This window comes from Phalacrocorax aristotelis, chromosome 21 (assembly GCF_949628215.1).
Source record: "Phalacrocorax aristotelis chromosome 21, bGulAri2.1, whole genome shotgun sequence".
Lineage (NCBI taxonomy): Eukaryota > Metazoa > Chordata > Aves > Suliformes > Phalacrocoracidae > Phalacrocorax > Phalacrocorax aristotelis.
Window position 1 is genome coordinate 4,837,916 of NC_134296.1, and position 14,070 is coordinate 4,851,985.

A 14,070-nucleotide genomic window follows, 5' to 3' on the forward strand; every position below is an offset into this window, starting at 1 on the left:
TTGATAACTAACCAACTCCCTCCCTCCCTGGTTGCACACACCCTGGCAGTGCAGGGCGAGTTCCAGCTCTGAAGCCAGACATCTGTTCGGCACTGGCCTCCCTGACTTTCTTGAATAACAAAACTTTCTGTGGGACTTCTGCAACAGGCAGAGTGAAGAAAACCACAGCTGCTTCCTCTGCTGGAGTCTGCAAGACAGCAAGCAAACACATGAACGCTGATGCTAAGTCTGTCTTTGCTCTGATGCTCAACTGGCCTTTGGTGTTAGCCACAAAGGAGCCGTGTTCTGGTTAGGGAGAGCATGCTGGTTGCATATGGAATTGCGGATAGCGAGGAGGCTTGCAAAGCACTGGAGGGCGTGTGGTACAGCCTGTGCCTGCCTCCCCCTGCTCAGTGCAGCACCCCACCAAAAACCAGTTAGTTGGTTTTGCCAGGGAGGGCGAGGAATCCTTGGGAACAGCCTAGAGCGGCCCTGCACAGTCCACCTGCTACCCAGGAGGTATCTCTCCAAGCAGGGATCAGCGTGCCTATTGGGAAAGGGCACCACCCAGATCTAAGCTCTTGTAGGGTGTTGCCCTGCTTTATCTGGACCGTCTTTCTGCAGTAATTGATGTTTGCAGGGGTTGGGAGGTTTGCTGGGCTCTGGGAAGTACTGGGTTCTTTCATATTTGTGGGTGTAGCCTGAGAAGAACCCCAAGGACCTTCTCCCAGTGTCCCTTCTCTCCCACGCTGGAGCCTGGACCATCCACACGCTGCAGCTCTCGCTGGCTGTGAGACAAATGTCCCCCTGTGGATTTGCAGTCGGGGCACGTAGAGGCCACAGGGAATGGAATGGATTGGGCAGAGCTTTGTCAGTATAGCAACTATAGGTTATGCATGACATAATCCGTGCTGTGGAGTTGAGCTGGGGACCAAGAAGAGGGCTGGTGGGGAGGGAGAGAAGGGGAAGCCGGATCCATCTGGCCAGATCCATAGCCTATGACGGTAATGAGATTCTGGAGTTAGCCTTAACCAGGTCAGCTTGCCATCAACTAGACTGTCTGTGGTGTAACTGTGCTGGAGTAGGCCAACATCTGGAAGTCCTAGAGCTACTTGCCTTCTCTTCTGCTAAGAGCACCTGCTATACTAAGGCTTTGAAGGCTGTATGGGACGGGCTTGATCTCTCCAGCCTTGTGGGAAAACAGAACTTCCTAGAAAGATCCCATTTTCTGTTTGACACTGTATGTCCTATAAAACCCTCAAGCAAAGGAGGCTGTGGGGGTAGCTCAGGTCTCTAATGCTGTAATAGAAATCACTTTAATCTCTAACCGTCTCCTGCTCTTCTCCTCTAAAGTGTGGATAAATCAGCTGCTCCTCACAGACTTTCAGAAAACACATTCAAGCCCAGCAGAGATCCCCACTCGGTGCCGAGATATCAGGTGGCTCTGAACAGGGTCAGTAAATTCACTTACCAGCTGCTACAGCAACAGTGTCTTTGGTGCTCTTGCCCTTATTTTTTTGCCGATGATTGGGGTTGCTATGGCGCTGCAACACACGTTACCCTGCATTAATGCTTTATAAGCAATAAAGGCAGATTTCAGCAATGTGCTGCTTTGGCAGCTCATCACAGTGTCACTCCCGGGCTGAGCTGGAGTTTGGCAGACAAGTCACATTCTCACCACCTAAAAAATCCTGTCTTGTGGTTTCAGCCAGAGGGTTTTTTTTTTTAACTTCTCATTTCTAAGAAAAGAAAAATCCCTTTTTCGTAGTATGGCTGCATGTCAATGAAGTGTGAAATCCCTATATATAACCCTCCAGCCTCCCTTAGAAGGAAAGGTGTGAGATGGACCCAAGGAGGGAGGTTTGCCTGAAAACCGCTGGCTGGGGGGAGGAATGCTGGCCCCTTACCCAGCCAGGCTGCAGCACCCGGCAGCGCAGCTCATGGGAAGGGCCCTGTATCTCATCTGCTTTGTGGCTTGGAACAAGACACAGCATCTCTTAGGCCTCAGCTTCCTGCTGTGCTGGTTGTCTGTCTCTCCCACATTAGACCATAACTTCTCAGCTCATGTGGTTGTTCATGTGTGTCTTTGCAGTGCTGAGGAGGATTTGGCTCTGGTGTCCTGCGTCCCTGGTGGGTTTGTCACCAGGGTGAGTGGTGGGTTTACCTGTACCCAGTTGTGGGGAGGGAAATTGTGTTTTGACTGGAGCCAGTATTTATTTGGGGGCTTTCTAGAAGGGTAGAGAGCAGACCCTGGGTAGGCAGACACACCTCAGGGTGCTGTGATATGGGAGAATTACTGAGGGGCAATTTGCGCCCATCTGTGTCTCACACATGCTGTTTACCTTGTGCTGGAGGAAGATGTCATCACCAAGGACTGGTGAAGGGCAGAAGGGGTGGAGCAGGACACTGGGCTGTCCAGGGGCACCTCTTACCGCAGTGCCTTACTCCCAGAGTCCTGCTGCTCCTTGCTCCATTTCTGAGATAGAGACTCAGGCTCAGACTGAGATAGAGGCTCTGGACTCTTTATCTCATAAACAAACCTGTTCCAGGCTTTACAGCAGACAACTTTCTCTGGACCTGACTGTGCAAACGCATCCATCCCCCCAGTGCTCTGGGTCTGCTGCCTCAGTGAGTACTCCGCTGGACCTTTTCTATTGTCCCCTTTCTACCCTCTCAAGCTTTGTTCGACAGGAACAGAGGTAGGCGGAGGCACTGGCATCCTGCAAAAGGGATGTGGAAAAAAACAATAACCAAATGCAAAGAACAGGAAACCATCTCTGAAATCAGCGTGAGGTCATCTACACACCTTCCCCAACACGGCAGCTTCATGAGGAACTGTAGGCTGAGGCTTTGTCCCCAGCCGATAATACTGAGCTTTGAACAAATGCCTTCTTACACAAGACGCTGGTCAACATGGGTTCAGCAAGCAGCTAGTAAGGCCAAGGAGAAAACCCCAGAGTGCACTGAAGGCAGCTGGAGCCAGCGAGTGCTCAGCACCATTGGAAAATTAGGTCCAAAGTCCTAAGGAGTTTGAAGAAAAAGCAATTCTTTCTGCTTGTGGCTCCCTTGAGTACAGCAATGTTTGCTTCCTAAAATACTTCTGAACAGATGTGACATTCGCAGTGGGTCAGATAGGTTGTTTTCCATGACAAAACATGTCATGCAGTAAGGAAAGTGGATCAGAGGGAGGTTGTTCTGTGAAAAATGGCTTCTAGGAACTACATGGTCCCTTGCTGAAGCCCTGGCCTTGGGCTACAGAAGCTACCATGTTCAAGTGCTGTGGGGAAAAACATCCAGCTCTCAGTCCATATACAAATCCGCTCAGAAGCAGAGGGCGATATTTAAAGGATCCTGATACGCTACAAATGAAACTGCCCGGACATGCCCAAAACATATCCTGACACGCCCTTTCCACAGATCCCAAGGCCCTGGGAGCTGGCGTGGGGAGTCAGGTTACTGGTGACACAGGCCGAACAAAGGACCAAGCTGATGAAAGATATTCAGGCACCAAAATAGGTGGTGAGGTGCTTAGCAAAGCCCAGCGCCATGGAGTCATGCGGGATGATAAGCTTCTAGGAGCTTGGCCTGCCTAGAAGATGCTACGTGCTTGTTCTGGCAGTGGTCAAGACTGCTGGGAATCGATACGTGCTGTAAAACATGGTCTGATCTAGCAGCTAACAGGTTAAAAAGGCTTTGTTTTCTGTCCATGTCCTCCCTCTCCCCCCCTCCCCAGTTGCATTTCACACGGTTCAGTCACAGTCTTATTTCACAACTGTGTGTTTTGAAAGGACTTATTAGCTCTAAGTGTAGGCTGGGCTTAAAACTCTTGCTTTATTGTTTACCCTGCCTGCTAGGCCTGTTTCTGGGGTCAGACCCAGGTTACCAATTACAGCTGTGATTAAACATACTAGCCCAGCTTACCCCGGGCTTTTTTCCCCTTAAATTCCCAGTGATTGTGCTTAACTGGTGTTAGCAACCAGGTGGCTGCTGGCACTGCTGTCACACTTGTCTGCGCCTTCTCTGGCAGAGCCAGATAATGAGATTTGAACTGGGCCAAACATCTATAACCTTTACAGTTCAGAACTGTTCCCGGAGGTTTTTTTTCAGGGTTTTTTCTTAATGTAAAGAAAGCCAGCCCATGGCTTCCCAAATCTACATAGATAACCTTAAAATCCTTCTCAAATACTAGGATAATTCAGAGGGACCCACCCGGGAGAAGTGACAGCTCATTTAGCAATCTGTGGGACATGCTTAGTAAGGAGGATTTGAACGTTGTTAATTCTGTGTAACTATTTCACCGCTGATAACAGGGGGTGTGAATTCACACTGTGGCTCTTTGACTGGCAGCTGGCTCTAATGGTGTTCGAGGACAGCTTGAAATTGTTTTCTGTGTCTCATGCCTTACTAAAGTCAGCCCAGCAGACTAAAAAAGGTGTCGTCACCCCCCCAAAAAACGTAAGAAGTCAAAGTGTAGCGTGGGAACAGTTGCCTTTTGGGTGTACATAAAACACTGTGAGTTGCTGACTCTTGAAAAGCGTACCTCTGTGTGAGCAGCTTGGTCTGTCCATGCTGAGTTTTAACCCTTGACTGAAAGCCAAATGTTCCCCTTTTATTGTAAAATTTCCAGCTCAACTGGTTTCGAACCACATTTGGGTAAACAGGGCCAGAGTGTTTGAAAGCCGATCTGAACTTCTAATTCCTGTCAAACCAGTTACAAATCTAGTCTGGCCAATTGCTATGGAGAGGTTTCTTGGGTTTTGTTTTGGGTTGTTTTTTTTGTATAATTGAAATCTAAATGCTCTCAGCCATTTCCAGCTAAACACAGGGCGGAAACTAATCTAGCCAGAACAGCATTAAAATCAGCTCCAACTTCTCTTTTTAAAATTAATTTTATTTTCTAATTGTTTGTTTATTCTGTAACTCCTCAAAGCAATTTGAAAGCATGTATTAAGTCTTATGCCCTGTCTTTAAGACTGCAGTCTTCTGGTAACAGGGCCAGAAATTATGGGCACATAACCCGCTTAGAGGTCCTTGAGCTCCACAGGAAATCTCTTATTGGAAGGGCTTAACGAACACAATCTGATTTTGGAGACCAGACCCTGTGTCAGACCATATGAACACACACAAGACAAAGGCCCTAAGCTGGGCGAAGGCAGCCTTTGGAATCACGATGATTAAGAATAAATGGAGGATCTGAATTTGGAGAATGGTGCCACCACTTACTTCATCCACTTGCAGAGCAGGGGGCACCAGGGGAACCTGCTTGCCAAGCTTAGATCATCATCAGCACTTAACGAACACTGTTAGCCCTAATGGCAAAACCTGCACTCGCTATTAGGGCTATTCTTGGCAGGCTGGAGGACAGGAGACCTCTTGCTACGATTATTGTCCAGTGCCTCAAGACTGGATGATACCATCCAAGTACTTTTTAATGTGACCCTTCTGCTGGATGGGGGAAACAGCCCTTTTTGCTGCTCCCCATTTCTCTGGTTAGATTGCAAGCTCTGCTCAGGCCTCCTGTGCTTTACTACAATAGAAAAATTAAGGGTTTATTTTTGCTTTGGCTTTTCCTGATACATATATATATATAAAGGTGTCTTCTACCAGGATGGTTATGCTTGCTTCGTAATTTTCTGCTGATTAGGACTGTACCCACATGCTGTGAGCGTGTCTGCTGGCTGACAGTACAGGTGTGTTTAAAGTAATCGAGCTGTGCGTGGACAGGCTTGCACTGTCTGTTTATGCAGCCTTTTCCAGGGGCCTCTGGCTGCTGCTACAGTATAAATAACCTCCCCCTGCGCTGTGCTGGGCTCTGGGTTTCACATGCACCCATGCGCTCTTTCATGTGTGTTGCTGTCTTAAAAAGAAAAAAGTCCTTAGACTTTAATCCTTGGGTTTATTTCAAAGCTTACAAAGGCAAATCTGGTTTATAGCAAGAGATTTGCTTGATTCCTTGTGCTCTGTAGATGAATGGAGCAGCAGATGGAGCGGGGAGGGGAGGACTCGGGGACCTTTTGGCTCTATCTTCTTGCTAGCCTGACCTTACTTCTGTGCCTGCTGCTCAAAGAGCTTCTTTTATGCTGTGCAGAACATGAAACGGGGTCGGTGCGGACCTCTGTTTGGGCAGTATCTGCTACATCCACCACTTCTATGATTTCAAAAGCTATTTTCTTACTCTTTGCTCTGGGTTGTTGGTTACACATTGCCATATAGCCATTGTCTTGTGCTTCAGAAGGTGTGAAATCCCATATATAGTGTGTGCACATAGAATGACAGAGGTGCGAATAAAATGAGCTGCAGACTCTGGAAGCAAAAGGCCTCAAAAAATCTTATCACACCCTTGAGTCGTAGGAAATAATTCGAGTTCTGAGACCTGCTCTATAAAGAGGTGCTGGAAAGCCTCCTCCAAGACCTGCCGCATGAGATCCCCTCTTTTGAAGGGGACAGGCAGGGTGGTCCTCTTGATACCCCTTGCCAAGAGCAGTGCCCAAGCAGGAGATGACCCTGAGCAGTTTGATAAGAGCCACGATAAGGTGGAGCCATACTGGCAGGCTGCGTGCTGGCAGGTGCACGCTCCTCCTTATCAGGGAGCGCCGCGGTGAAAGCGCTGTGCCAGCGATGGGAGCGGCACTGTGGGAACCAGCGATGGCTCAGCCTCCACCGGGCTGCTCCTCAGGCAGAGGCAAACCCAGATGATCTAGTTCCCTGCCTCGGTTTTCTCCAGCTGCACCCACCGCTTGTGGAGATGCCAAATGAGGCCCCAGCCATAGGAGGAGAATGCGTTTTCACCGGGGATCACATCAGAGCTGTGGCTTCAGATCCTCCCCCGGTGCACGCCAAGGGAGGCATCTGGGGCTGCAAGACAATGGCTCGAAACAAACCCGGTTCTCTGCCAGCGACGAATATGCATTCATAAATCCCATCCTGTTTTGATACTAACTCTCTCATGGTTGATCAAAGCAAAGGCAAGAAAAGAGCTTGGCCTCCTACTGTTGCTTTAGCTTCGGGCCAGTTTCAGCAGAAGCTGGGCGAGTGCCTTTATCCTGGGCAGCGTGGCTGGCAGCTGGGCCAGCTGGTGCAGCTCCCTGTTTTGTAGTGGCTTTCAGGTGCTGCTTGCATCTTACAAAGCATCAGGGCCCTGCACCACTTGCACCGGTTCTCCTCTCCCCTCCTGCTGGGCTGGATGGAGGCAACCAAGGACACTTGGGTCTGCTCCGTGCTTGCCGTGGCTTGCTCTCCCTGCTCCATGGTCGAACACGTCCTCTGCACTGCAGCCACCTCCTCCTGGATCTCACTCTTCCAGCCAAAAGCCAGGCTGGAGGGAGGCACCAAGTCCTGGGGTGTCTGCCCTTGCTCCTCACCTCAAACACCTCAGGCAGTGAGATGAAAGCGGTTATTGTCGAGTCCCCCCTCATCTCCCTCACCCTGGGACAGCGCAGGTGACGGCAAGTTCTGCCTGCACGCTTCAGGAGATGGTTTGGCCTTGTCCAGGGAACAAGGAGCTGTGATGTGTTTTGGGGAAGGAAATTTGGTGATGGAAGCCTGCTGGGAAGAGGAGACCCCTGTGTAGGGGGCCAGACCCCATCCTGTCCTGCAGCCAGGAGGGTAGGAAGGGCCCACCATCAGGGGTGGGTCACTGCCACTGAGTGCCCTGGGTGACTGATCCGTGTCGTTCCAGGTCAGCAGAAACGCCGCTCCACCGATGCCAAGAACACCCCGATGCTGATCGGGCACCCAGTGCCCACGCTGGGCTGAGGGCACCCTTCCCCTCGCACTAGCTCCCGAAGGCCACACTGTTCCTTCGGTCCATCACAGCTTCAGTAAGTGACACTTGGCTTGGTGGGGTCAAGCCTTTGCTTCACCCTCCCGAGGCATCATGTTAGTCCATGGAAGCAGCCCGTGAACTCACCCACTGGTGGGGAGGGTTGGGAACCTGACCAGGGCAGCACCGGGGCTCTTGGTCCCTGCAGCAGGACTGGGCCAGCTTCCTGCACCCCACCAGCACCCCGGAGACCCGCTCCAGTGCCCTTGGAGCAACCACGGGGCCCGCTATCGGCAAAGGGGAGCTGGGCCCACCCGGGATTGGCCCAGGACAGCCCGGGGAGCCCTTGTGCTGCCCTCCTGCCCCCATAACACGCACCTCATGTGGGTCACCTCGAGCACCAGCGGCCGCCAGGGACCCCACTGGGACCCCCAATCCCTCCTCCAACACCCTCAGCCCCCGCAGCTGAGCGGGGGCCTCAGCCCTGGCGCCGGGGGTGCGGAGAACTGGGGTGGGCCGAGTCCCGCCGCCCCCGCCCCCTCCTCCTCCTCCTCCTCCTCCTCCTCCTCCTCCTCCTCCTCCTCCTCCTCCTCTAGGCAGCCCCAAAAATAGCCCTCCGGTAACTTCCCCCCCCCCCCGCGATTGTCATCGCGGCGGCGACGTCACTCCTTCCACTGCGCTGAGGTCAGGCGCTATTAGCATACCGCGCCCCCTCGGCCAATGGGGGCCGGCCGCGCCGATGACGCCTCCCCGGCTGCCTATTTAAGGGCGCCGCGGAGCGCAGACGGAGTGGAGCGGGTGGCGGCGACGGAGGTGTTGCGCTCGGTCCCAGCCGCTGCCCCGGAGCCCAGCATGAGCCAGAGCCAGCGCCGCGGCAGCCCCCGGGCCGACATGGCGCCCGAGATCGCCGCCGCCGTGGGGTTCGTCTCCAGCCTGTTGCGGACGCGGGGCTGTGTCAGCGAGCAGCAGCTGCAGGTCTTCAGCGGGGCGCTGCGGGAGGCGCTCGCAGGTGAGGCGCGGGCCAGGGAAGAGATCGGCTTCGTAGGGAGGAAGGTCCGGGATGAAAGCACGCCTGTGTCCGTCGTATCCCGCTCGGGGTTGGGTGCCCACTCGTGGCCTTCCTCAGTGTCCCCTGTGTTGCTCCCAGGACCTGGTGTCTCTTCCTGGGTGCCCTGTATCCTCTTGGGTCAGACACCCATCTGTGTCCTTCCCTGATGCCCAGCTGTGTCCTCCTTGATGCTGGATGCTATTTGTACCCTTGCCTGGGTGCCCACCTGTGTTCCTCTGGGGGTTGGCAGGCTTCTGTATGCTTCCCTGGCCACCCACCTGTGTCTCTGGGGTCCTGGGCAAACAGTTGCCTCTGCCCTGAAAGTGAGCAGACCCCTTGCCTAGCCTCTGTTGAGGGCTTTGTGCAGCTGGTCTGCTTGAAGCCCTCCTTGCTGGGGCTTGATATAAATGATCCAAAGCTAGCGTATGTGCCTCATCCCTTGGCAAAAAGTGCTCAGCCCTGTGTCAGTGGGGTTTGGTGAGTCCCTCCCCGACAAGCATGTCTGTGGCTCACCACTAACTGGGTGGTTCAAGGGTCTCCTCCCAGCCTAACAGCCCTGTGTTATCAGCCCTTAGAAGGAATGGTTTGTTTGCCACTGTGCTGAGATAAGGGGTAGTGATGTGCCCCTGAACTTAAAGAATGACCTGGATGTTGCTCCCTGACTGTGCTGTTTTGTTGTTGGTGATAAGGTATCTACCCCAGCAGTTGGGGTGAGGAGGTGTTGGGGTCCTGTCCCTGTGACACTGTCCTGCCGGAGGTTTCTAGGACCTGAAGAGCTGTGCTCCTGTGCCTTGGAGCAAGCAGTGGCTGAACAGCTGAGTGGTCGGCTCTGGAGCCTCTGTCTGATGGAGGCAGCCTAAGGAGGACTCTGTTTCCTCTGCCAGCAGCGAGGTGTGGGACCCCCTTGGGACTGCAGCAGGACGCAGACCTCCTCACAGCTGCTGTATGCCTGCTCACCACTCCTCCCTTCTTGCTTCCCTTGCAGAGCACTACAAACATCACTGGTTTCCTGAGAAACCGTTCAAAGGCTCTGGGTATCGATGCATCCGGATCAATCACAAAATGGACCCCATTATCAGCAAGGCAGCTAGCCAGATCGGACTCAGTCTACCGCAGCTTTACCAGCTCCTGCCCAGCGAGCTCACGCTCTGGGTGGACCCCTACGAGGTATCATACCGCATCGGTGAGGATGGCTCCATCTGTGTCTTATATGAAGCAACTGCAACGAAACCTGTGAGCTCCTACGGGATGCTTACCTGTAAGAACCAAATGATGTTAGGTCGCACCAGTCCTTCTAAAAACTACATCATGACTGTCTCCAGCTAAATACTCCTCTTGTCCCTACACTGCCAAGACACAGGCTACTGTATACCTCACCTGAGGATCTATTTTTAAGATGAAGAGCTATTTATATTTTTTAAAAAAATCCAAGAAAATCCAAAATTAAAATATTGGGCACCGCTTTGAACAGAAGTGGTGCTCTAGGTGCCTTTTTTAAAGCTGTTGCAAGCTTATGAGTTTTTATTATGAAGCCGATATCTACCTAATTAATGTTGGATGGCAATTTGGGCTGGCTTGCTCCCTTGGGCAGCTTGGAATGCAGGAAGAGGGGGAGGAGCCAGGCTGGGAAGTGTGGCTTGGTGGTGGGAGATGTGTAACCTTCTCACTATCCTGGTACCCAAACAGTACTGCTGTATTTCCAAGTATTGCAATACTGTCAGAGAAGGGATGAAGGAGTTGCTGTCTTTCTTCCACTAACTTCTTCACTCCCCAGGGGGTCTGAACTCTCTGGGGCCTGGATATAGTGTTTGGGGGAACCTTGCCTTAGGGCTGGGTGATGCTGGGGACCCTTGATCCCTCACCTTTGCTCTTGCACATCTTCTCTGAGCCCATTACTCTGAGTGTTGCAGCTCTGCTTTGCCCCGCTCCCAGCACTAAGTGAGGGGGAGCATGGCCTTTCTCCAGCCCCTCCATCTCTCCTGTCTGCTGCTGGACTGAAGGGGCCATGTGGGTGTTGGTGCCCTGTGAAATGGAGCCAGGCAGAGATGTGCTGGGGGTCAGGCTGTGCAGAGAAGGTCCCCAAGGTGAATATTGCAGCTACTGTGGTGGCACTGGAGTACTGCTTGTTCCTGGTGCTCCCCAGTACCTGGCTACCACCCCCGCTTGCTGCACACTGAGAAGGGTACTCCAGACCCTGAAACCAGCACTGAACAGCTGTGAATTACAAAGCCTTTCTGCCATGTGTGGCTTAGACATCAGCCCATGACCTGTTTTCCTGTGGCCTCTCTGTGCTCCAAGAGTGGAGTCTGGCCTCTTGCTTGCAACAGTTGCCTAATCCAATGCTGACGACTTGCTGTGTCACTTCCCCAGAAGAGCTGAAGCAACTTGCCTTGTGCTGTGGAGGTTGGTGTGTGAGAACGCCCTTTGCCCTGTCTCTAAACATCAGAAGTATTGGGGTCTCTTTCTGCTGTGTGTGGGATGCTCAGATGCTTTGGTGTCCTAATGTTACTTTGAAAGTCACAGTGCTTCTTCCCTCTCTTCCTCCTCTGGGTGGTCAGCATGCAGCTGTCCCTGGGAGCTGTCTCCACTGATACTTTGGTAAGGGGCATCGTTTGGTTCTGATCTCTTGGTACATAACTGTTTTGCACAATTGATGCCTGGTCCTGTGCTCTGTCGGGTCAAGTGAAACTCCTCTTGGAGTCCCAGTGGTACGTGTATTCAGGGAGACTTTGCCCAAGTGGTGTTCAGGATTTGGCCCTTAAACTGCTCTGGCTACCCACAGATGGGGTGGGAGCTGAAAGTGCTGCCCCAAGAACTTTACCTGCCTGTTGGGAACGAGCCTTTACCAGGATGTTGTATGTCCATTGCCTTTTTCCTAACCAGCTGGTGCTCTTCCAGTGATCCCGGGAGAAGTGATTGAATAAGCAGGGCATTGACATGGCTGTTTGTAATGAAAGTTTCCCAGGCTTGTCTCTCAGTACACTTCTTTTATTGTCGTCTTTTCTGACCTGGCAGCTGAGTAGCATAACCAGAGCTGTTCTTGCCCAGCCTTTGATGAATCAAGTTCTCAGACATTTGTGCAATATATTTCCACATCTTGGGCGCTCTGGGAGAGGAAGGAAGCCTCCCATCTGCCACAGTTCTTAGCTTGTTTTTTAATAGATTTAAAAAAAAATCAGCACAGCTCCCCAGCTCTGACTACTAATGTGGAAAAGTAAGTTCAGATTTTTGTAAGTTTCAAATCATGAATTCCAGAACTGGAAACCCAGCCTCAATTCTTTTTTAGATCCTTTTAAAATGTTAAGTGGTGAGTTATTTGTCCTTGAACAGTAATAGCAGACTATGGCTCTGAAGTTGCATCACTTCCCTCTGCATCACTTGAATTTCTCATGTCAGCAAAGCAGAAGCTGAAATGAAGCACTGGGGCTTTTCCCATGGTGAACTTGTGCAATAGGTGACCTCACCAAGGGGGGAGTACTTGGGAACTTCCAAAAAGCAAATTCCCTTTTCAAGGAAAAGGGATCTCAGTGCTTTTTGGAGTCCTCGTTTAACCTGCTTATGTGGAAAGCCCATGATGAGAACTGCATCCAGGATGAGCAGTGTTTGCTTTGCTGGACTTCCTGGCTGGATGTGGAGTTTCCTGAAGGCTGGTACTTCCTTGGGTTGTAATTTGTCATGATCAAAGCAGTCTTAAGATTTACCCCCCCGCCTTTACTCTGTTCCCTCCCTCTTACCAGAAAAATGTTTTGGGAACAACAGCCCACACCAAAGGAATACACTATAATTGCTCTTAACGTTCCCCCACTTCCAGAACCAAAATAGCCAAGTCTCATTCTTTGTGTCCTTGGTGTGGAGGAGTCTGATGTTAAAGGTGTCTGTTTTTAGCTTCAAAACCAACCAAACCTGGGTATAATCCATTTCTCTCTTGTAGCTGGTTACACAAAAGCTGTGAATTAGTGTGCTCTGCTGCCTTCTGCCTACAAGCCTGATCTCAACTGCAGAGCTGAATGGTGTGTATTTTAAGACAGTGTATTTGAGGGGTTTCTTGTAATTTTTTTAACAAGCTGGACTGTTGAACGGGACCTGCTTTTTGTATTTGGTGAAAGTGGTAGAAAGTTTGTAAGCTACACTTGGAAGAGGGAGTGGATGGTTACTAATTGTATAGTAGTGTTTTTATATACAGAATGTACAGATCCTTTGACAGATGTATGCTTTTGTTACTTTAATAAAAATGTAGCAGTACAAATGAGCCTTGTTTTCTTACTGGGAACTGTTGTGTGCTTGCAAAGAGGGTGAAGGCTGGGACTGCAGCCTAAATCCCACACTGGGAATGCTGTGGGCTTGGTTAATGTGTGGATGACTAGTCGTTAATATCCAGCTGTGTCAAGGAGGAGGCTTAGAAAAAAAGCTGCTTAGTCAACATGCTGACTCTAAACCTGACCCTCTAAACCTGAGGAGTTAAGCTGGGAATTGGTCTGATGACTAATGCAGGGCTGTGGGTGTCCTGCTCTCACATTCTCCATGCTGACTACTGGGCTTGGGCAGTGGGGGATTTATTTGGTGCAGGATTGTGGAAATCCTGTGTCCTGCCAGGACATAAAGGTGTTATGAAGTCGACTGCCAGATCTCTTACCCAACCGTAGGAATGGCATAAATGAAGTCTTGGAAATAAGCGATTAAGGATCGGAGCCAGGCACAGGGGCAGTTCCTGATTAAGCATTGCTGCCTCCGCTGTCCTGCCAGGGTTGATTGAGCCAGCAGAGGAGGAAGGGTGAGAGATCATGGGATTGCAATGTTCAGGTATGTGGAGGATGCTCTGGGGCTGTCATGATAAAGGCAGCTGGGGCTGATTCACTGGAGATCCTGTTTTGGCTCCATCAAGAGACTGGTGACTGTGGCACAGAGCTGTAACCCTGTTTCCTGGGATGGGCAAGTCCAGCTCCTGCGTTTAACCCTATCTGTGTCCATCTTCAAGCTGACCTGATCTAAGGACCTTAGCTAAATTGCCTTGTGCTATTTTCAGTCCAGAACTCCATTTTTATGAAGTTCAGGAGGGCTTGAGTTGTGGCCTGCAGGGTACTTGCAACCCACCCCAACCTGCTCCTACCAGTGCCTTCCTGGAGTGGAGATGCCAAGGAGGGGCACAGGCCTGGTCCCACTGCTCTCCCCCATAGGCAGAGCTACCTCCTCCCCTTCTGCTTTTATCATAACATGCCCCCTCGGAGAGGAAAACAATTTGTGGGCTGATTTTGGTGCTCTGTCAAAGCCGCTCCTTTTTGAA

At 51.3% G+C, this 14,070-nt stretch overlaps 1 protein-coding gene across 1 annotated transcript; it reads left to right on the forward strand.

The window, feature by feature from the left end:
* The first annotated feature begins 8,527 nt into the window (after positions 1-8,527).
* BTG2 (BTG anti-proliferation factor 2) lies at positions 8,528-13,038 on the forward strand. Its single transcript, XM_075115343.1, has 2 exons — positions 8,528-8,750; positions 9,775-13,038. The coding sequence occupies exons 1-2, from the start codon at positions 8,594-8,596 to the stop codon at positions 10,113-10,115; spliced, it is 498 nt and encodes a 165-aa protein (XP_074971444.1). The 5' UTR covers positions 8,528-8,593; the 3' UTR covers positions 10,116-13,038.
* The last annotated feature ends 1,032 nt before the right edge of the window (positions 13,039-14,070 follow it).